The sequence below is a fragment of the Mytilus edulis genome, chromosome 8 (genome assembly GCF_963676685.1).
Source record: "Mytilus edulis chromosome 8, xbMytEdul2.2, whole genome shotgun sequence".
Classification (NCBI taxonomy): domain Eukaryota; kingdom Metazoa; phylum Mollusca; class Bivalvia; order Mytilida; family Mytilidae; genus Mytilus; species Mytilus edulis.
The window spans coordinates 39407580-39432395 of record NC_092351.1 but is presented as its reverse complement, the minus strand read 5'-3'; the positions used below and the strand labels follow the sequence as shown (position 1 = coordinate 39432395).

The 24816-nt window shown below is 33.0% G+C and overlaps 1 protein-coding gene across 1 annotated transcript in view; it reads left to right on the top strand.

The window, feature by feature from the left end:
* Positions 1-7479: 7479 nt before the first annotated feature.
* LOC139485561 (DNA repair protein RAD50.L-like) overlaps positions 7480-24816 on the top strand; it is a gene marked incomplete in the record, with an annotated part of 50387 nt that continues 33050 nt past the window's right edge. The window contains 13 exon segments of the mRNA XM_071270137.1: positions 7480-7609; positions 9819-9971; positions 10685-10771; positions 11879-11980; positions 13145-13249; positions 15275-15348; positions 16024-16129; positions 17548-17616; positions 19070-19159; positions 19927-19987; positions 21029-21106; positions 21460-21536; positions 24445-24546. Of these exon segments, the coding sequence (XP_071126238.1) occupies positions 9843-9971; positions 10685-10771; positions 11879-11980; positions 13145-13249; positions 15275-15348; positions 16024-16129; positions 17548-17616; positions 19070-19159; positions 19927-19987; positions 21029-21106; positions 21460-21536; positions 24445-24546 (1080 nt within the window).

Genomic DNA, 24816 nt, shown 5'->3' with positions numbered 1-24816 from the left:
GCAGACAACAGCAGAAGGTCACCAACAGGTCTTCAATGCAACGAGAAATTCTCGCACCCGGAGGCGTCCTTCAGCTGGCCCCTAAACAAATATATACTGGTTCAGTGATAATGAACACCATACTAAACTCCAAATTGTACACAAGGAACTAAAAGTTAAATAATACAAGACTAACAAAGGTCAGAGGCTCCTGACTTGGGACAGGCGCAAAAATGCGGCGGGGTTAAACATGTTTGTGAGATCTCAACTAGCCAATGCTGAAAAGTAAACGCATAACAAAAAACTGCAAAATTTCCATAAAATTACCAATTTAGTAACAGCAACTCAACAAAGAGTTGTTAGATTCATCTGAAAATTTCAGGGTTGATAGGTCTTCAGCTAATGAACACTTTTACATCATGTCAGATGTGAGCTTAAGAATGACTTAAAATTCTTCGCTGCGAAATATAACTTTCCTATTTATAAGTAAACATGACTAACAAGTCTATCTATGATTATAATATTAAAATCAAAAGTATAACAGAAAAATGACATCGAAATCATTTCATTCGTAATTATTCATTTATGATTATTATTTCATCAATGCAATTTTCAATCTAGGAATCTAGAAAAAACGACGGGTTCCAGAGAAGAGCCCGTATCTCCCACCTGGGTGAACTTCAACTCTCTGTCAGTTTTATGTTATAGAATATATTCATAATTCATGACTTAAATCTCGGTTTTTTAATATCTGTGTTGCTGATAACTTTACTTTTTTCCATCTCTCTACAAATTGAAGTTTTTTACTTACACGGTCGATTTGCATTTCTCTCAATCTACGTTAGTTATTGTTCAAATTGCAAAACAAATCGGTATAATCGGCATTTATGGGCAATGACTGCTAATAGAATTGGACTGATAATTTTGGCAACGTTGACAATTTCTAGATCTTGCCTTGTTGATAATTTGAAAGGAGTAGGTTCAGTAAGACCCTATTTTGGCCCCAAAATATAGCAGTTTTAGAAAATTGTGAAAATGTAATCTTTAAGCTATATTTTGGAAAGTAAAATGCTTCTGCTACATAAATATGAGCTGTTTTTTGACAATACAATGCACAAATATCGCGTTCAAGCATCATAAAGTCATGCAAAATTACTGAAATCTTCAAAATTTTAGCATTTTGGTTATTTTTTAGACGGTTTCCGTCTAAAATGAAAGTGGCCGCAATCGTGTTCATTCATAATATTGAAATGTAAGTTGTATTTGATGATAATACAAAACATATATAAAGGTTGAGGATGAACACGGATGCGGCCACTTTCATTTTTGACAAAAACCATCTGAAAAGTGGCGTTTTTTAGCATATTTGATAGATTTTTCATATTTAAGCTTGAATCGGAGCATTTTTAATGACTAAATCAGTTAAAATCTTTGACATAAACTTATCGAATGAATTGAAATAGACACTTGCGTGTTTAAAAATTGTCCAAAAACTTTAGTAACATGAATCTGAAATTTGAGGCCAAAATCGGCCCTTACCGGACCTACTCCTTTACAGTTTGTTTCTATCTTATTTATTTTTTTCATAAAATTGTAATAAAAGAACAATAACTCTTATATTATAAAACAGTAACGTACAATCATTCTTATAAGCAGTCAACTAATGATTTACGCCACGAATATGTTTTTGTAGACCTTACACACGGCCGACACTCGGCTAACCGAGAGATTGGTCGGTTAATCTATATTGAGTATGCGGCTATTTCGGCGGTTGGTCTGTTAATCGGGTTGGCTAAAGTCTGTTAATCAGGTGTTATCGAGAAAATCATTGAAAGTTCAGCATGTTTCATTGTATAACTTTTTAAATATATTTTTATCATAAAAAATATTCATGTCTAACAAAACAATTCAATGTACTGAATCCAGTGGTGTAATTATTATTTTTCTAGCTTCAATGTACGATCTATAAAATGAAAAGGCGGGTTACTCATCAATAAATTTATACACATTTTATACACACAAACTGTACACAAAATGACACGTTGGTTGAATTTACGTGTATGCAATATTTTGAACATCGAGAAAAGACAGGCATTATGTTTGTTAACCATAATGAAATCATTGTGTGAAAAATCTTCACAAAAATCTGTATTTTGGTGACATAAATCAATCTTTATTTAAAACCTGGTCTGTTAATGGGTCGGATGTATAAAACCCAGTCTGTTAATTGGTCTGTTTAGAGTTATGAATGGCAATACAAGTATAATTTTATTGCTATATGGGGTGTTATCGGATCAAAAAGGTAAGCTCAAGACGAGCGGCTAAATATACGGAAACAACACATGAGCAATGAAACATAAAATATACGGAAACAACACATGAACAATGAACAATTTAAACAATGGAAATTGAAAATTGATAAAAACGGTTTCAAAAAGTGTAATATTAAAGTAATGTTAATTTCATCCAAGAATGGTCGCATATGTCATGTGGATTCTGTTTAATTGTCATGAATGACACCAATTTGTCATCTACATTGGTAACCAGTATATAGATCAGAGATAAACATCGTAATGTAACTAAACTAAGTAAGTAAAATATAATGGAATGCTAAAATATAAAGAATAGAGAAAGAATAATGAGTAAGATAAATATCAGGTAAAAGGAAAAAAGTCACGGAGGAAACGTGACATAACAATTTAGAGAATACAGAAATACCCCCCCCCCCCCCCCCCCCAATTCGAACCCTCATGGTATACACGATAGTCTGGATGGAGTAGCAGAATATAGAACAATAGATGAGGACAGTAGAGAGTGATGCATTGCTAAAAAAGAGAGAAAACAAAATAATTGTTTAAGAAACATCCCTGGGTGTTGAAACAGTAACAGATTTCGATGTACTCTAATTGGTGACAAATGCTAAAAGTTTACATGCGGACAACTGCCGTTCTCCTTTACACTTATGAAGAAAGGAACTAAACGGAATAAAATGTATTAAAACTCAAGATGACCAAATGTAGCTGCATTCGCTCATTTCCATTTACTACTTGAGAATGATTTGTAAACAACATATGATTAAGTAATAGAAATAAAGAACCAATTGGACGATGCTTACGAATTAGGGTTAAACGTCCAGTGACAAATATCATGTGCATATGAGAATGACAACACGTTATATGTACCCTTTGTTGTATTAGAAAGACACTTTCAGTCGGATTTGAGAACGTGCTACTTTGAACAGACACAAAAATTGAGGCTGATTGAAAACGTTAATAATAAATTCATGCGTATTCCAGCGGCCAATCCATATCACACTATATTGAAGTGACACACCCTTCAATAAAATGCAAAGAAAGTCAAAATAAAAATGCTCTTACTAGTAAATCACAACCGAAATGAATGACAGACGGACATTTTTTACAAAACTTAATGAACAATTGAAATCAAGATATTTGAGGTTTGCGTTATTTCGCAAAGGTTTGCTTTACAACGCAAAGGTTTGCGTTTTATCGCAAAGGTTTGCATTATAACGCAAAAGGTTTGCGTTGTAACGCAAATATAGGACGAAATTTTTTTTAAAAAATGTGTTGCGCTAATTCGCTTCCGTAGGATACTGTTGCACCGTATTATCATTTTTTTTTATACTCAGGAACATCTCACTCTTAACTTTTTCTATAGGAAAATATAAAGGTAGCAAAAATAACTGTGGCTAAATTACTCTTAACTGACACAATTTCAATTGTCCAACCCATTAACAGACTTTATTCCCATAATTTTCACTAAAACGTGGTAATATTTACCAATGTAAATTTATGTTTTAGAACCAAAGTACTATTTTGTGTCCTTTAAATGATATCTAAAATTGTTTGTTCCGACTTTTATTAAAAAAAATGCTATGCGTATAAGCATAAATACTACATACTTGCGCGACGCCTTTTGATTTTACTGAAAACTGCGTAGACTATGAAATGTTTTTACAAGTGGAAAATGTTCTATGATAGATATCATTTTGTCAGACAGTTTTCTTTTTTTTATTTGGTTCTTATAATATGCCAAAAATCTTTATATTTAATAGAGTTTGACATTAAATTGTGCGTTTTACTCTTAACAGACGTATAACCAACCCGATTAACAGACCAATCTCCCATATAGCCGCATACTCAATATAGATTAACCGACCAATCTCTCGGTTAGCCGAGTGTCGGCCGTGTTACATGTCTTGCCGATAATATTTGCTATTTAAAGATTTTCTATTATAGTTTAGTATATGGTTTTCAATATGATAGACAAATCGCAAAATATATATAGTGTGTATAGATGAAGTGATTTGTTTGACTTCGTTTGCATCATTCATCATTTAGCTTTTTGCAATTTCTATGTCTTTTATATATTATTTTATTATCAGAACGAAAAGATGGTTAATTGTCCTATAAGAGAAATTACTCCTATAGAAAACAATTTACAAACACCTGGAGCTGAAAGTCAATTTAAGCTATACAACTTATTTGTAGATCTAAGAATTGGAAATGGAAATGGGGAATGTTTCATAGAGACAATAATGTGACCAAAGAGTAAAAACAGCCCAAGGACACCAATGTTCCTTCCACGAGGCGATACAATACCGCACCGGAGGCGGGCTTGCCTTGTTGATTTTTTTTCTGTTAACAGTTTTACTTGAGTTTTGACCCCCCCCCCCCTTTTCGACGATCAATGCTTTTACATGCGTGGGGACATATGGTTGGAACCCAACCTTTATCCTGGGTTGGGGTTCCCCCTTTTAAAAATGGTTCCTTAATCCTTCATTCGTTGCGTGTCAAATATAAAAAAAAAGTTGATACCTTTTATGACATTTTTATACGGCAGCTAAAACTTGCTACAAACGCTATCCATTGCTAACCATTTTCGGATCCTAAACGAGCCCCAAAAATGTAACAGGACACGAAATCGCAAATATTATCAGCAAAAAAATTCTTCAAATAATCCAATATTCCGTATTGGGATTTATTGCTCTGATTTTTTAAAATTAAAATAACTCATATACAGTGGCGGATCCAGAACTTTTCCTAAGGGGGGCCCGCTGACTGACCTAAGTGGGGGGCCGCTCCAGTCATGCTTCAATGATTCCCTATATAATCAACCAAATTTTTCCCACGAAAGGGGGGGGGCGGGCACCCCAGGGCCCCCCTGGACCCGCCTATGGTATAGGACTGAGTCGTATGAAAATTTTTGTGCATTGTGAAGACTTTTATGCTTTCAAATTTTCTCTAAGAGAGTTTGGAGGGGGTTTACAGGATCATGAGAGAATAAAAGACTCTTCATTTCATGCAGTAAACTTTCATTTTTACATCATTTTTTCCAATTCAATATCCATTTCAATATCCATCATATACCTATTGTGATGATGAAGGTTTTCAACTACTGATTGACTATACAGCCGTCGCACAGTCCCGGAACATAACTGTCATACCTATTATTTTCTCCATTCTTTGTATTTTTAAAACACCTCATTGTTCTTGCTTTCGTTTATTGTTTGGCCTATTTCTCTAATTTAAAAAAAAGTATATATAGTTATAGCCCTTTCAATGATTTGGAAAAGGCAAAATCATTGAAAGGGCTATAACTATATATACTTTTTTTTAAATTAGAGAAATAGGCCAAACAATAAACGAAAGCAAGAACAATGAGGTGTTTTAAAAATACAAAGAATGGAGAAAATAATAGGTATGACAGTTATGTTCCGGGACTGTGCGACGGCTGTATAGTCAATCAGTAGTTGAAAACCTTCATCATCACAATAGGTATATGATGGATATTGAAATGGATATTGAATTGGAAAAAATGATGTAAAAATGAAAGTTTACTGCATGAAATGAAGAGTCCCTAATCCAAACCCACACAAATTAGGCAAGCAGAACTTGAACAGAACTGAGTCCTCCCTGAAAAAAAGGCAATGTACCTAATAATTATCAACCAAGAAACTTAAATTCCGACCTTCAATCACACGTTCAAGAGTATAGACTGACAACCAAATACTGATTGCAAAGCTGGCAAAAAAAAAATAACTATACATGTATACATATTAAAAGGTTTGACTACTTGAAGATTTTTCCACCTTTATTTCATGAAATAGCTAATTGAGATTATCTCAGTTCACACAAGGACGTATATTAGATATTAGATGTTCTGTATCTGTATCTGTATGTTACACAGTGCAGGATCCGATCGCGGATATATGCGCACTGGAAGGAGAGCGGATTGGTTAATCCAACCGTTGGAGGGCAGCCGTGAAACCCTCAACTGTCTTTTGACATGCAGTTACCTCGTCCAGATGGTTCCACTCAACTATTGTTTTTGGAAAAAAAGAGTTCTTTCTAATGTCTGTTTTGCAGTCTATTAGTTTATACGATCTGCTATTTCTGGTTTCTCGTCTTTCCACTATGTTTGAATATTGGAAGTCACTAAAGTTTTTTGCTTTCACTTGGCGTTTATTTCTTGTCTTTTGTAGATAATCTGTTGGATCAATAGCCGGCACCAATCCCTCAACCACTTTGTAGAACATAGTCAGCCTCTGATGTTTCCTTCGCTCTTGGAGAGGTGGCAGTTTTAGCTTAGAAAGCATATTTGTGACGCATCCGGTCTCTCTGGATTTATAGTCGTGCAGAATGAAACGTGCTCCTCTTTTCTGTATGCTTTCTATTTTTTCTATTTCCCTGATGGTGAATGGGTCCCAGATGACAGCACCTAGTACGGATCTAACCATGGCTAAGTAGGCAAGTTTTTTGCACTCTTGGGGGCACTGGCGTAAGTTTCTTCTCAGGAACCCCAGTGTACAGCTTGCCTTGCTTGTTGTTTTCCCTATGTGGCTGGTCCATTTTAGGTCATCAGATATGTTAAGACCTAGGTAAGGATTAGTTTGTACCTGTTCTAATATGTGGTTGTCTAGTTGGTAGAAGTGTGTTGATTTTTGTTTGAAGCTCATTATATAGCATTTTTTTTTGCGTTGAATTTCATTCCCCAATTTATTGCCCATACTTCCAGAGCTTTTAGATCTTCTTGGAGAGTTTGATGGTCTTTTGTGTTTTTAATCTCTCGATAGAGTAGACAGTCATCTGCAAATAATTACATTAGATGTATGTTTCATTATAATACTTTATTCTAATTAGCTAACAGCACATCACGTGTTATTCCGTAAGCAATTGTATCACTCAATAAAACTTTTCATTCATGATAACACGTGGTCCCACAATAAAGTGCACAGATGAATTAAATAAAAACAATATAAAATTCGTTTTTTCTTGATCATAGCTAAAAAATGTAATTATAAGTATTGAATGCTTCTTTTTGTAACTTTATAGGGTTGTAAAAGCGTTGACCGTGCGTACATTTTTAGAATGAAGCGCGGAAGCGCTTCATACAAAATGTACTTCGGTCAACGCTTTTACACCCCAATAAATTTACAAAAAGAAGCATTCAATTCTTAAATGAATAGCGGGAAATTAGTTACCTCCCTTTAAATCAATCTTCTTTGAACGAGGAAAATAAAATAAAAACAAAGTGCTGAAGTTTCAAAATGACTAAAAAGTAAACAAAAAAGCACACAGATACACTGCTGCTTATATTTATAAGCTAGGTAAGTGTATATTTATTAAGAATATTTCTGTAGGAAATCTCACACTTCGAACATTTTTCGTTTGGAAATTTGATGGTCTGCTAAATGAGGAGTCAGACCGAGAAAAAAATCGCGGGAAGATGTGCGAATATATTTATTTTAAGTGTAGCGGTATGTATATATACCTTTTAAATGAACTGCACCTTTTTCCTCATTTGAAAAAAATCATATTTACTTAAAGAAAGTTCTTTACCATGCCACGTGTGTCCCGAAGTGGTAGACATGGTAGAATTCAGTGGTAAAAAAAATATTAAAGGGAGATAATTCAATTTAAATAAATGTTTTCAATTTTTGGTACAGTGGCCATGTATACAAACTTTTCAAAATCCCAAGGTGGATTGAGAGAAATGGAGTGTCTTCTTACCACAGAACACCACAGGATGTGCAAAATATAACACAGAACAAAAAAATAAATAGAAATAAAACTACTTACAAGGTTCATCCAAAGGAATACACCCAGAATTCAGTAATTGCTATTTATTCGATTCCATGGAAGTTCTAAAATTACACAACTTTTTCATCCAGGCATGCCAGGTGAAGCTATCTGGGACCCTGTTTAAACAAATGTAGGACAGAAAGTCACAGGACAAAAAGTCACAGACAAAAAGTCACGGACAAAAAGTCACAGGACAAAAAGTCACAATTCATTTTTTCTGATTATTTTCTTTGAATAAAAACCGCTTATTTCTACAAAAATATTTTTGTATTTTTCTTGATCTATTGTATATAAACCAACTTTGTTAACAAAATTTATCAAAAAAATATCAAAGATGATCAAATAATTGTTAAAAAAACAAAATGTCAAAGTGGTTTGGCACTTAAATGGCTTCATGGTGCCAAGAAATGTATCTTTTGCCTGATTAAAATTAAATAAATCTTGATTTTTCAAGTATAATGACACATTTCCTAAACTTTAATATGAATATATGTATTAAAAAGTAAATATTTCAAAATATTTCTCTTATATATTCAAACAATTGTCACCAAATTATTTGTGACTTTTTGTCCTGTGACTTTTTGTCCTATCAAATTTGTGACTTTATGTCCTGTGACTTTTTGTCCTGTGACTTTCTGTCCGTTTACCGTTTAAACAATGTTATATGCATGATATTTTTAATTAGACCTGTCTAAGACTAAACCTAGTCCGAGATTACTCTAACGTCCAACAGCTGTTTTGCGAGACAAGCTGGGGCCGTGGGACGTCAGAGCTCGTCCCATATTAAAAAGTGGATATTTGCCCACCCAAAATAGATGCGCTGCTTCGTCGCTTCTGGTGCCGACTGACGACCTTGGAATTATATAAATCGGGCATCAATCTGTTCATTTTTCATTTATCTTTTCATTTATTTACCTGCCAACCTTTATTTCTCCATATTTTAAGTTTTCACAGAGACCCATAGATTTCTGAATTTTGACTTTCACTTTCAAATGGACGTCAAGTTACGAGAGTGTTCGTGGCCTCGAGACTCAAATATTTATAATTTTTCATCTCCTTTGTAGGAGATCGATGTTTAACATTTAGTAGCCAACCACGATTTTTCACCTCCTTTACAGGAGATCAGTATTAAGCATTTAGTTCCGACCCTGCGAACAATCAGAAGCTCTCGGACATTTAGATAACTTGCATCGTAAATGAACGAGGTGTTACATTATGGTCATTTGCATATTTCATCACTGTTTTCTCGTGTTCACATGATAATCTTTGAAAATGAAAAGCAAAATGCTGAAATCAATGGGACTCTGTGAAAACTGTTAAAATATGGAAAAATAAAGGTTGGCAGGTACATGTAGGTGAAACTTACATAAATGAAAATGAACAGATTGATCCTCGATTGATATAATTCCAAGGCCGTCAGTCGGCACCAGAAGTGACAAAGAAGCACATCTATTTTGGGTGGGTAAATATCCCCTTTTTGATATGGGATGAGCTCTGATGTCTGGCAAAACAGCCGTTGGACGTCAGAGTAATCTGGGACTGGTCTAAACCATGCTCATCAAAGTCCAAAAACAGTTTTATCTTTCTAATATGCAAAATAAATTTAACTTTTATATATCTAGTGGATGCCAGGCCTTAAAACTTTCCAAACTGCACAGGTAAGTCTGTACACGGAAAAAGTAATCAAGGTAATATAGATCTAACATTTTTCTGTATTTAATCATTTTCTTTTAGGGGTTGCAGCATTAGGTCATTAACATGTCTTCCATAGATAAAATGAGTGTCCAGGGTATAAGGAGTTTTGGACCTGATGACAAAGAAAAACAGATTATACAGTTCTTTACTCCTTTGACTCTTATTTTGGGTCCTAATGGTACTGGGAAAACAGTGAGTGTTGTTATATTTTATAAGCTTTGTGAGCAATCATGAGATCAGTCTGACTGTAATACAGAACCTGTGTCAATACTGACAAATGCTGTTTTCTATTTTCTGTTTAGAAGACCATTTGGGATCCTCTGGTTTTGCCTTGAGGATCTGTACAATAAGAAAATACCAAGGCTTTATTTCATTGGCTGATGTATTAATATTTAACAGAACCAAATGTAGAACATGTACATGTGATCAGATCCTTGTAAGCACAGCAGGGACACATGATCTGTGTTTTAATCAAATTGATTAACAATCTCTGTGTCTTATTGCCAAATATAAATGCATTATACGTGTTTGTACAGACATGTCTGCTCGATAAGTGTAATAGGTTAGTAGGTATTAAGTTATTTAAATTCTCAAAGTAAATGTATGATCATGGTCACTCTTAGCTGCGGAACCGTAGCTCTTAGGTCCTTATGTTATTTTTTGACTATTTGGTCCGCAAATAGTCAAAAAATAATATAAGGACCTAAGAGCTACAGTTCTGCAGCTAAGTCACTCTATACCTTTCACCAGAAAGAGGTCTGACATTAGAAAACTTACAATTTCCAATTTAAAAGGTTATAAAGCTTTTTTTAAATACTAAAGTCTTTCTTCGTTACCTTTGCTTTACCATATATATTATATATTATTACAGTCATTTTGAAATAGCTTCTTTCTTTGTATTTCAGACTGTTATAGAAGCACTGAAGTACATAACAACAGGAGTGATGCCCCCAGGGGCTACCAAAGGGGGAGCCTTTGTTCATGATCCTAAGGTGAGGTGAAATACATCATGATTGATTGAAGCTTTCTTAATGTCCAATGGCAAATATTACATTTTTTGGCATTTTAAATAGAATTTGACTTATATCCTTTGAAATACTTTTCAAAAATATGAGCCAAGAACAAGTGAATTTAGTTGTGTCATGGGACTTGGGTTCTAGTTTTCATCAATGCCAATGTCTCATCATACTTTGCACATGAGGCACAGTCTGATTGGCCTGTCCATGTACACTCATTGGATTTGTATCCTGTTTTCTTTTAGTTGAAATATGTTTATTCAAATGAAATCAATGAAAAAAGAATATGAAGTATGATTGTCAATGAGACAAGAGACCAAATGACACAGAAATTAACAACTATAGGTCACTGTATTGTTGGTTTTTTTTTTACACAAGATCAACATGATGAAATATGATTTGGTGATTTTTATGATAAATAATTTCCTCATTTTTATTTAAAAAATATTTTTGTTAAAAAAAATTATGGTCATGACTGTTGTAATTATAAAGCAACAAAATAAGGTAGGAAAGAGGTTCTGATTGTTTTGGTTACGAAATTGGTCCCACAATGTCTACTGTGGTGCCAAACTGTCTATCAATCATGTCTATGAAATATGTCTCCTACGGTGCCCAACTGTCTATTAAATTTGAAGGGAATCATTTGAGATGTTGACCAACTGTCTTGTTAAGTTACCATATCTAAAAAGCGCATGTCTGAATGAGATCAGTAAGACTGGTTTCCGAGAATAGTGTGCCTTTTACCTGTTAAAAATACTTGACAAAGAACCAGTTTTAAATTATTGATTGCAAGTCTGAGGGGTCTTGAGAAATAAAAAGTTTCAATTAGTTTCAAAGAGTAAAGATGTCAAATAAATCTTCTTTTCTTGTTTTTTTGTTTATAATTATACTTTGTTCATCAAAGTTGGATTACAATTTTATTTTCTGCAGAAAAATTTTACTTGTCCCATCGGACAAGCTTGGTATAGCTTTTACTTGTCCGACCTTTTTTTTCTCTGGTACTGGACAATTTGACAAGCGTTATTGTGGAGGCCTGCAATGGCTCTGTAAATCATTGTTTTAATGTTTGATTTGTATTTACAGTTTGCCAATGAAAGAGAAGTGAAGGCTCAAATCAGATTACAGTTCCACGATGTATCAGGGCAAATGACCATAGTACAACGTAGTATGACTGCTACTCAAAAGGTGTGAATATACAATAAGTCATTTGATTTTGACATTTTTACTCTTTGAGTATGTTTGTTTTGTTCATGCATCGTTGACAATGTAATGGAATTTGATGCGACTGTCATACAAGTGAGAGGTTTAGCTAGCTATAAAACCAGGTTCAATCCACCATTTTCTACATTAGAAAATGCCTGTACCAAGTCAGGAATATGACAGTTGTTATCCATTCGTTTGATGTGTTTGGACTTTTGATTTTGCCTTTTGATGTTTGATTTTCCTTTTTGAATTTTCCTCGGAGTTCAGTATTTTTGTGTTTTTACTTTTTGATATAAGAAGATGTTGTATAAGTGCCAATGAGACAACTCTCCATCCAAATAACAATTTATAAAAGTAAACCATTATAGGTCAAGGTACAGCCTTTAACACAGAGCTTTGGCTCACAACGAACAGCAAGCTATAAAGGGCCCAAAAAATTAGTAATGTAAAACCATTCAAACAGGAAAACAAACGGTCTAATCTATATAAAAGTTTGCATGATTTGAGGGGGATTGAAGCTTTGATCAGTGTTTTGTTACATAATTAGGTGTAACATAAAAATAAGAACAATAGGTATGAGAAAACTCTCTACATGCACATTTATGACTTGTTAAAATTATCAAAATACAAACAGAAATGTTCAATTTACTATATTACAAAACTTCCATAGTGCTCTGATATGAGTATAACTCTATGATAACATCAGATTGATGTATTCACTTTTATGATTTGGCATAAATACTGGTACAGGCTGCTCAGATACAGTGGTTGTTCATAACTAAACTGAAATCAGTTTGACCAAAAAAGGATCTTAGTTACAATCAGGATATTTATTTTAGAACACTGTGTCAAGGGTAAAGGATCACAACATATTTCTCCACAGTGAAGCCCCTTACCATAAACTGATAAAGCCCTTCTATAATAAGGAGTTGTTTTCTTGTTCTTATGCATACACAAGCACTTACTGTGAATTCAGAAATTATTGTGATTTTGTCATTTTAGACTGAAATGCAATTTTAATTTTTAAGATTTTGGGAAAAATCCTGTTTAATTCATACAACTCGGTTGTATTTTATTCAATAATAAAAACATCGCAATAATTTCTGAATATACAATACTTTACAATTCTATTGCTTCATTATGCAGTTGAAACAAGTATCCCTGAAGACATTGGATGGTTGTATAACCAGGAGAAATGCTGCTGGAGAAAAGAAAAGTATCAGCTCTAAATGTGCAGAAATTGATAAAGAGGTAATGAATTGCAAAACAGGAAATTATTTGTCCTAAATGTGCTGAAATTGATAAAAAGGTAATAAACTGAATTTATCTGTTTTAAATGCGCTTCATACCAGAAATTAATCTGTATTAGAAATTAATAATTCTGTAGCACCAGGCTTACAAGCAGTATATTTCTGAGAGATTTTGTAGGGTTCTGGGTCTCTACTGATAGGGGGAGTTTAGCGACATTGACAACACTGGAGCTCTGATTAGCAATCAAATTTCAATTTGAACCTAAACTTGAATAGTCTTATTTTTAGTATATTTTGCTTTATGGTGGTACATGTAAGAGGAAAATTTAGAAGCCACTTGGCTATGGGTGTGTAATAGATCACAAAAACAAAATTCCTGATCATATAATATGTAGGTGACAGAATGGAAGCTGTCAAACTAAATTATACACCCTCTTCACTTAAATTAAAATTGTCTATAAGTTTAAGTTAAGCTGAAAGACTTCTCGCATTTTATAATTTGTCCCAAAATAAGTACCCACACTACAAAAGAGATAGAACAGATGGCATGTTTTGTTATTTGTATTTATTTGTCTATAAGAAATGTACTATGAAATACATATCAGTGATCTCCATGGCCTGTTTAACGATGGCGCCCCGCCATCGTTCAAATGTCTTGCGCCATCGTCAAATGACTTGCGCCATCGTTAAATTGTCTTGCGCCATCGTTAAATTGTCTTCCGCCATCGTTCAAAACTTCATCGTTTTTTGCAGCCCGACGCCATTTTTTTATCAATTATAATCAAATGCATGTAATTGCATAACCCTTAGGCTTTTTATGTTATAATCCAATACAGTTCTAACGCCTGAGGGATATACGGATTAAGATCGCTAATCACTTGTACCTGAGCTTGTACAGGTAGATCAACAAACCAGACAGGAGAATACTATCTGTGGATAGACGATCCATTTGTCGAATTAATCAACTAAGTTTTAGCAAATGATTATGATAATTTAGATTAAATAAAAAAAATTAATAATCCAGTTACAAAGAAAACAGTTTAACAAGTCGAGCACGTGCTTTATTTTGACTTACGCAATCAGCATCCCCCTTTTTTAAGAAGTACAAAATAATACGCAAAACAGTAAATATTATTTCATTGCAAATAACTTGAATACTGCTGTAACGATAATTTAGAATAACTTTAAAAGTTTAAAAGTAAAAACTTAAATATTTCCTGTAAAGAAATATCGTATCGTAATTCCGAATTCATTTCGTATATTACAATCAAATTGATACATCCGCGTTTCCGGTTTCTATTCAGACTCGAAAGATGCATGTTGCACAGCATCAATTTGACAGATAAAGTCATTAAAAACCTTTTCATTTGTCAACGTTTGCTTTACAAATCTCTTTGACCTTTTACATAACCCGTACAAATTGTTTTGTTGTTGCTGCAAATCAGCCATACCGGTAATGGGTTCTGAAGTTGACAACTGTCCATGAAAAATAAGCTCCACATCATTTGATTTTTAACCCCCATAACAATTACCAAAAATACAAGAAATCTACATGGGGACCTTCATGACAGCTTTTGGTCATTCTCGACTAAAGGGGGACCATGAAGACTTGGCATTTGAATGGTTAAAAACGACAATAAATGAAAATATTGATACTTCTAATTCTATAATGAAAATTCAAATAAATATAATTTAAATAAGCAATGATTTAGCATTCCTTGTATAGAGGGATAAAATACTTCCGATCGCGCTACACTGTATGTACAGCGTAGACACGGTTTGTAATGTGAAAGTTCCTCCATCATTCAATTTTCATCCATGGAGATCCCTGCATATATAACTCTTCATGATCCATCTTAAATGTAGTTTCTATACAAGTTTTTTCAATATATGCTATGACCAGTATTAACAGTATTTTCACAATTAAATATGATTCGAACCATTTTTTTGAGCTGTTTGTTCCTATATTGCAATCATGGCAGAGTTTTTGTATAATGTATTTATTCCACTTCTGTTTATATTTCAGATGATTTCAGCATTAGGTGTATCTAAGCCTGTATTAGAGAATGTTATTTTCTGTCATCAGGAGGAAGCTAATTGGTAAGGGTTACTGATCAATTTGCAGTACACTCATATAGGGTTTAAATCGTAACGACTTAAATGGTACCATTTTTTCTGCACCAGATGTCGTTTGTATTCCTACAACTGTATTAGAATGTAGATTGGCATGGTCAGATAGTTTTGAAATGTATTATATGTAAAGTTTTCTTAATTTATTTCAAAGAGTTATTATTCTTTGCATAGTTTCTTTTATATTATATGTAAAGTTTTTCGCAATTTAGAATTTAGATTAAAAAATAGAAATTTGATGATAAACATTGGTTGTTATTAAATGTGCCTCTTAGGCTACTAAGATGTTAGAAGCTTCCCTAGAACTGGCATGGTCAAATCCATTTTAATATAATGAAAAGATCTTCTGTAAAAAAAAGGGTGGGTGAAATTATTATTAACAACAAGAACCAAAAGGATTAAGTAAATACTCATAGATCACTGCACAGTCTTTATCAAATACCTTTGCCATAGGTAACTTGTGACAGATTTATTATTAAATGTGACACAATTGATAAGACACAAAAAGTGACAAAAAAATGTCAAGTAATTTATAAGAATGAATAACAGTCCAACATTTCCAATGCATTCTTTGTATTGTAACATTTTCATTGTACAATAACTACATTTAGAAACAATACTACAGTGCTATTTGTATGATTTCAGGCCTTTAAGTGAAGGTAAACAGTTAAAAGACAAGTTTGATGACATATTTGCCTCCACAAGATATGTTAAAGCTTTGGAAACAATCAGAAAACTCAAAATGACTCAGGTGTGTTAAATTAAGTGATAAAACAATGGCCTTTGGTGGCCGAGTAGTCATCATAGTTACTACTGTAATCACTAGCCAGTCAACACTGAGGTTGTGAGTTCAAACCTTGCTCGTGCTTGGGCTCTCGATTCTAATCTTAATTGACTAGAATTGATAGTTTTCCTATAGAATTTAGAAGGTCTGTGGTTTTCTCCTAGCACTCTGGCTCCCTCCACTGCCACGAAATAGCCTAAATGCGGGGCTTAAAAACGGTGTTCAAACACCAAAAATTAACAAAAAATAAAAAAGTTTTATAAGGTATAATTGATGATAAGCTATGCCATAAATCAAATTGACTTTGTTTATGTTACCTGGAAATTGATTGAAAATATGTAACATTCACTTAAAATGCAATTTTGCATATATATCTGCTTTATTTCCCCGCGTTGTATCTAGATAAACATCCATAATAAAAGTTTGAAAACACACAATTTTTCTAATACAAAAGAAAGGATATGGGAAAATCAGTAAATTTATCACAAAACACAAAACAGCAAAGAAACAGCACAACTTGTGATATAATAATAGAATTGAAAGAGACTTTAAAAATTATCATAAATTTCAGTAGCACATAAATAAAACTTTTCAAATTAATTACATTTGTGGTCTTGTGGTTTCAAACTGGTCCAGTGAAGGAGGGTTATGGGTTAAATCCAGAGCCAGGTCAAAAGAAAGAACTCATATTGATGTTTATCTGCCAAGCACACAGCATTTATAAGTAACAAGTTATGTTGATGTGTCTAGGTAGGTCTTCATGTGTGACTGGAGATTGTCAACCAACCAAAAAACTTCTAAAGAGCAATATTAGTCCTCAATTAAAGATAGGTGCCTGTATCATATTCCAAGTTCTGCATCATCCAGAGAGAAATAGTTGGGAATCATGTTATTACATTGATTGCACTGAATTACTGTGATTTCCTAATTAAGGTGGTACCCAACACTTTCTCTAAAATTAATTTGGCTTGTTTAATTTTCATAAAATTTAACAAAAATATAAAAATTTCAAAAATTTTGAACCAACCGTTTTGACAGAAAAATTACACTTTATATAGCAGTTTGACAAACACCAATTTTGATCATTGAGAAGCTTATTATTTCCTTTACAACACAACGTTATTAAAACGTTAAGCTGACTTTACAGAGTTATCTCCCTGTAGTGTTAGGTACCACCTTAAATGAAAACTGATGACTTCATTAATCTGATATCATACATCATTGGATGTTGTCAAGACATTGTTGATGATGTTGCATTGAGGCAAATTGAGAATGAGTAGAAAAAGATATATAGTTCCTTAAACTTTCTAATTTATTTTCATTAAATTGTCCATAGTGAATGTAAAAAGAATAATTTATCCAATGTATTATATTACCTTTACTAGGATGCCACTGTGAAGGAATACAGGATAGAAACATCATATCTAAAGCAACACAAAGATAAGGCTACACAGGTACATGTATATAAGTTACAGGGAATTTAGAAATTATTGCAATGTTTTTATTATTGCGAAAAATGTGACAAGAGTTATAGTTGCAATAACTTAAACTTGCATTTTGATAATTTTGATACAAATAAAATAGGATTTTTCTCAATATTGCAAAAATTTAAATCACATTTTAGTCTTAAATGACAAAATTGCAATAATAAATGGACGCAATAATTTCTAAATTTACAGTAATTAATTAAACAAGTGTGGATTCAATGATTTATGTTGGTATTAACTTCATTGGATTGATAAAAAAAATATCTTTCCTTGGATTTCTGATATTTTTGGTTTTGTCTAAGTTTGCATATAAGCCTATAGAAATTTGTACTTGATTGAATATTTTATTTTGTGGTTCACAATGAATCTAGGTAAAAAATTGAAGATATATTTTTATGCCCCACCTACGATAGTAGAGGGGCATTATGTTTTCTGGTCTGTGCTTCTGTTCGTCCGTTTGTCCGTCCGTTCGTCCGTCTGTCCCGCTCCAGGTTAAAGTTTTTGGTCAAGGTAGTTTTTGATCAAGTTGAAGTCCAAACGACTTCAAACTTAGTATATATGTTCCCTATGATATGATCTTTTTAATTTTATTGCCAAATTAGAGGGTTTACTCCAATTTCACGGTCCACTGAACATAGAAAATGATAGTGCGAGTGGGGCATTAGTGTTTCTGGGGACACATTCTTGTTTCCTCAATATTTTACTATTACCTGGGATTGAAGTTTGTGTAGCTTCAATTAATTTGTCAAATCTTTATATAATTTTATAATTTTGTTTTCATTATTTTTGAAAGATATCATTGGTTTCTAGCTGTTCATTTAATGCACCGGTGAATCAATAAAATTGAGAATGGAAATTGGGAAAATGTCAAAGAGACAACAACCAGACTGAAGATACTGACTTGCCAGCTCTAGACCTCAATTAAACTGATTGAAAGATTATGTCTTAGTCATATGAAATCAAGCACAACCCTTCCTGTAAGGAATTTGGTATCTTACCATCATAAAATATATGAGAAGTACAGAACAGAACCCGCATCATGCCAACAACTTGTTTCAGAAAACATTTGTTGTAAATGTGTTTATTTCCAATGCAAAGACCCGAATAGGGAATCAATATTAATACCAAAAAATTCCATCTTTAATAATGTCCCTTCTATCATAATAAGGCAGTTTAACGGTTTGGTAAGCTGTAGAATCAAGAATGTTCTTGTTTTCTGTTTTCTTGGTTTTGCTACAGAAGGCTGCCATTTTTATTTGCATACAGAACTTTCATGCCAAGAATGATACCTTAGTTATGTCATTAAATGTCAGTCAGTTGATTGAAAGTAAAAAGATTTATTAACCATTTATTATTTATTTACATGTAGATATCCAGATAATACATATATAAGCCTGCAATGCTTTCTGTCTGTTTTCAGCTTGAAGGTGATTTAAATGAAATCCAATCAAAGTTGATATCATCCAAAGGATCTGTAGACACTATAGTATCTAAGTTGGATCCAATAGAAGTAAGCATGTAGGGTTATACCATGGTCATCCAATAATTAGATAGAAGAAGATGTGGTATGATTGCCAATGAGACGATTCTCTATCCAAGTTCAATTTGTAAACAGTTGACCATTACAGGTCAAAGAACCGCCTTTAACACAGACTAGTGTAAAACCATTCAAACAGGAAAATAGATGGTCTAATCTATATAAAAAACAAAAAACATTAATGAACCACATCATCAAACAACAATGAATGAACAACTGTTATACCGGTAAGTACCAGTAGCTTTTAAAACTTTAGTATTATATAAATGAAGGATAAATGGAAGATTAAGGCTATTGAAAAAGGATGCATTCAATTCATCACTTTCCAGAATTACAGTCTCAAAACGAATATTTCCAGAGGTCACCTTGGCTTAGGATTATAGATATGATATGGAATTAGGATAAAGTACAGTCAAACAAGAATTGGCTGCACTCCAGAAGTAAAAATTGCTAATTCACTACAACTCACTACAACTCAACATTGTCAAGCTGCAGACAAGATATACATCATTGCCTTTCATAGAAGACACCATAAATTTAATGACTGATTTATACCCATAATATATATATTTCATAGGTAGAACATGTTAACAGCAGAACACAACCCATCAAGCAACAAGACAACAACATTGAAACTACTTGATTAGAAAGCAGAATACTCAAAGTTATTGATAGCAACGTTACTAATATACTTTTTTTGTTGGAACAAAACAGTAATGTAACATTTTTGTAATTTTCAGAACAAACTGAGTCAAATTGGTGCCAAGTCAGATGACATCTACCGATTACAAAATAATATAAGTAAGTGTATATTTTCAAAACAGATTATTTTTCTGTTGTAAATAATTTAAAGATTTTGATCAAACCTCATATATTACAAAATATAAATTAAATGCCCTATAGTTTACCGTAGCAATTATTTAAACTGCAGACTATTGTTAAATGATCTAAGCAATAAGAGGGGAATTCTAAGTCCCTAATTGTATTGAATTGCTTTCCATAAACCTTACTCAGTACTGGGAATACAAAATTTGTGCTCAGAACACTAAATGCAGTATTTTCATGCTCCACCTACGATAGTAGGGGATGCCCCACCTACGATAGTAAGGGGCATTATGTTTTCTGGTCTGTGCGTCTCTGTTCGTTCGTCTGTCTGTTTGTTAGTCCGTCTGTCCCACTTCAGGTTAAAGTTTTTGGTCAAGGTAGTTTTTGATGAAGCTGAAGTCCAATCAACTTGAAACTTAGTACACATGTTGCTTATGATATGATCTTTCTAGTTTTAAAGCCAAATTAGACATTTGACCCCAATTTCACAGTCCAATGAACATAAAATGAAAGTGTTAGTTTCAGGTTAAAGTTTTTGGTCAAGGTAGGGATCTCAGGTGCTCTGAAAGGGTAAGTAAATGAGAGATTGACAGATCGTGTTAACTTCCTCTTTTTCACCATGGCAATGTCATTTAATCTTTAGTTGTGATTTAATATCTTTTATTATCTGTGTCTCTCTTTGAATTCTTGTACAATATTTAATCTTTTTATACAGTGTAGCAAAGTTTAAACAAAGAAATGTAAGTTATATACATCCATCAATCCTAATATTCTATGAACTATTTCATTAAAATGGATGTGGAAGGGTGGGAAGGGACTTCCAGAATGCTTCCATGACATGTGTACTTTTTTCTGTAGTTTGCATGCATCAAATGGACATAGAAATACAAATGACTAAAGACCAATGTACAAGAATTAACATGTTTTCTTCCTACCCTACCTCAAAAAGTTTATAATAAAATATATTGCCCTCACATGCTTGGTCCTATTCGTTTTGTATATAAATATCTTTTTCAGCTAAGCATACAAGTGAGAAAAAAGAAATGGAAAGGACTGTAGAGGAATTACAGAAGAATATAGAGAATGAATTTCAAGGTAAAAGGAGGATTATAGGTGCCATTATTTTGATGAAAATAAATTAACTTCTTTTATTTTCTTTAACATTTTGTGATCTTACCAGAATTGACCTGTTTGACATCACTCTATAATTTCTGATGCTTTTTTTTTTAGGTAAAATCTTTCAGAAAAATTATGCATTTTGGTTTCCATCTATTAATGTTTAAATTGTGAAATAACCTATTAGGTGGGAAATGGTTACACACTTGTGTATTATGTTCATTATACCTGTAGTTAGTTTTTCTTTGGTGGAATATTGTCTCAATCAAAATCATAAATAATTTCCAATATTTGACACATAAACATAACTACATCATTAATTTCCCAAACAGGTTCAGTAGAAGAATTGAAGAGAGTTCTAGCTGAGTTCCAGAACAAAGTTCAAGAGAGAGAAGATACTTTATCTCAAGTATATATCTCCAACATTATGTTGTTTTGTAGTGATATGCATTACCGTATAGCGGGTTATTTTCGGAGGTGTAAAATTTTGCCATTTTCGTTGAATAAGGTATACGAAATATTTTGGCAGATTCGAAACTTTTATCAATACCTTTGCATATACAATTTTAAATTGGCGGGATTTATTTTGGTGATTTTGTTCTATCCGCAAAAATTTACACCCCTCGAAAAACAATCCGCTACAGGGTATGTTATTACACATATTACAAATATTGCTCCTTTAGTGTAGTTTATCCCGACTTCCAGAAGGCCTTATTTTATGTACATTTACTTGATAAACTCATCATAAATACTAGGATTAATTTTGCTTCAGACACATTTCATCTAGATAAGAATCATCAGTGATTGTCAAATAAAAAAAAAAAGAGTTTTCAGGATTTATTGACATACAGTACCTGGCCAAAAGTATTCATCACCTGCATTTTTTTGCTATATATTTCATATAAAAAAACATTTTTCAAAAAAATATTTTGAGGGCATTTCTGGTTGGATTTTGATTAACAAGGCCTTACAAGACGTAGAGTTGTCTAAAGTATGTTTGTTTCTTTGGTCACAGTTTGTCTTCAGGTGTTTTTGTTTTCTCTTGATGTGAACACGTTCAATAAAATTTTATTATTTAATTTGGTTGAATATATAGCAAATTTCTTAACAGAAAATATTTGTGTTTATCTTGTGAAAAAATGAAAATTCACGAAAAAAAATAAAACCAAATCAACAAATAAACCTGTGACAATTCTGCTTCTATTGGTACCAAGTTGCTTAAAATCAAACCAAAAATGACCCCAAAATTATTTTTTGAAAAAATGTAGTTTTTGTCGAGCCTGCAACTTTTGTTGCAGAAAGCTCGACATAGGGATAGTGATCCGGCGGCGGCGGCGGCGGTGTTAGCTCACTTACTAAAAGCTTTATATTTTAGAAGGTGGAAGACCTGGATGCTTCATACTTTGTATATAGATGCTTCATGTTACGAAGTTTCCGTCAGTCACATGTCCAATAACCTTGACCTCATTTTCATGGTTCAGTGACTACTTGAAAAAAAAGTTCAAATTTTTTGTAATGTTGAATTCTCTCTTATTATAAGTAATAGGATAACTATATTTGATATGTGCGTACCTTGCAAGGTCCTCATGTCTGTCAGACAGTTTTCACTTGACCTCGACCTCATTTCATGGATCAGTGAACAAGGTTAAGTTTTGGTGGTCAAGTCCATATCTCAGATACTATAAGCAATAGGGCTAGTATATTCAGTGTATGGAAGGACTGTAAGGTGTACATGTCCAACTGGCAGGTGTCATCTGACCTTGACCTCATTTTCATGGTTCAGTGGTTATAGTTAAATTTTTGTGTTTTGGTGTGTTTTTCTCATACTATATGCAATAGGTCTACTATATTTGTTGTATGGAATGATTGTAAGGTGTACATGTCTAGCGGGCAGATGTCATGTGACCTTGACCTCATTTTCATGGTTCAGTGGTCAAAGTTAAGTTTGTGAGTTTTGGTCTTTTTACCAAATACTATTTGCCATAGGTCAACTATATTTGGTGTATGGAAATATTTTATGAATATCAAATGTCGCGAAGGTTTTATTTGACCGTGACCTCATTTTCACAGTTCAATGCACAGTGTTCAGTTTTTGTGTTTTGGTCTATTTTTCTTAAACTATAAGTAATGGGTCAACTATATATGTTGTATAGAAGCATTGTTAGCTGTACATGTCTGCCTGGCATGGTTCATCTGACCTTGACCTCATTTTCAAGGTTCATTGGTCTTTGTTGAGTTATCTTGGTTAATGTTTAGTTTATGTGACAGTTGTAATAAAGCTTAGCTTTATACTCAGGACTATTAACATAATATCAATGATTAGTATAGAAGGCGAGACATTTCAGCGTGTGCACTCTTGTATATACAACATATAGCGAAAAATCTCAAGTGACAAATACTTATGGCCACACACTGTATTTACCCTGTCTTAATAAAATATTTTGTGGTCATGAACCTTGAAGGAGTTAATCAAAATATTTTAAAATTTGTATGTGAAGCTTCTCTGCTAAGCACATGGAAGTTAACATATTTATGGCTTTATATCCATATTGTTGAAACTTAGGGGTTTGAGTGTTTCTGATGAAGTCTATTCCAGAAAAGCACTTCCCAAGCATCAAGTTTATAAAGGTATATTTATAATTAGCAAATAATTCCATTCAAATAGATGTTGTTTTTTTTTCTCAATTTGCATTAAGGATGTACTAAGGTGAGGTTTTTGGAATTTGTATCAAATGTTCGGACTCCTTGGTGTTTTTCCTTACAATACAATGTAAAATATTTGAAAGGTCATTAGCCAAATTCTTAGAAGATTATTGATTTTCTTTCTTTTGTTTTGAGACCCAAATAATACCAATGCAAACATAAGGCAAAAGTCTGAGTCAGCCTTTTCCCGCCATATTTTAAATCTCAAATATCTCGAAAAGGAGGTCCATTACCTGTCAATATTTTTAGTTTATCTTTATCCTTAATTGATGCTCTTCCAGCTTAAAGTATCAATTTTAATTTCTTAATTTCTTAATTTTTACCTAACCTCACCTAAGTACATCCTTAAGGTGTGTGAAGTAGCTCTGCTGAAGACCTCATTGTGACCTTGAGATAAAGAGAAGCAATAAAAGGGCTGCTACTTTGGTTTTGTTCTTAATTGCATGTCCAGATTAAGAGTCGTAAACTGATACACTATAAGTTCTTTTTCAATACAGCAAAAATTGAATGGAACCAGAAAAATAAAAAAGATTTTTTTTTAAATGGATTGAGAGTATTATTGAGCAAATTGGTAGTTTCTCTTACTTTCATTGAATATCTAATGTTGATTTCAGTTTAAACAGCAGAGCAGGGAACTAGAAAGAGAATGTGAACAGTTGAATAGAAAGAAAAGTGAACTGTTACTTCAAGTAGGGAAACTAGAACAGGAGGCTCAGGTATGATAGTTACTCCATTATGGAAAAATAGTGGATAATTTTAGTATACTAAATGCTAAACCAGTTCTGAAAGGACAGGAAATGACAGATAGTTTGTAATAAACAAATGGAAGATATACAAAAAATCTGTATATAGCTATAAGTTCACTTTTCATTTATGATAAATGTAGAGTTGAGAATTCATTTGAATTGATAAGCAACCAACTATCAATCAAATGAAATGTTTGCTATTCAATTCAGAAAAATAACAAACGAAAAAATATCAGCCAT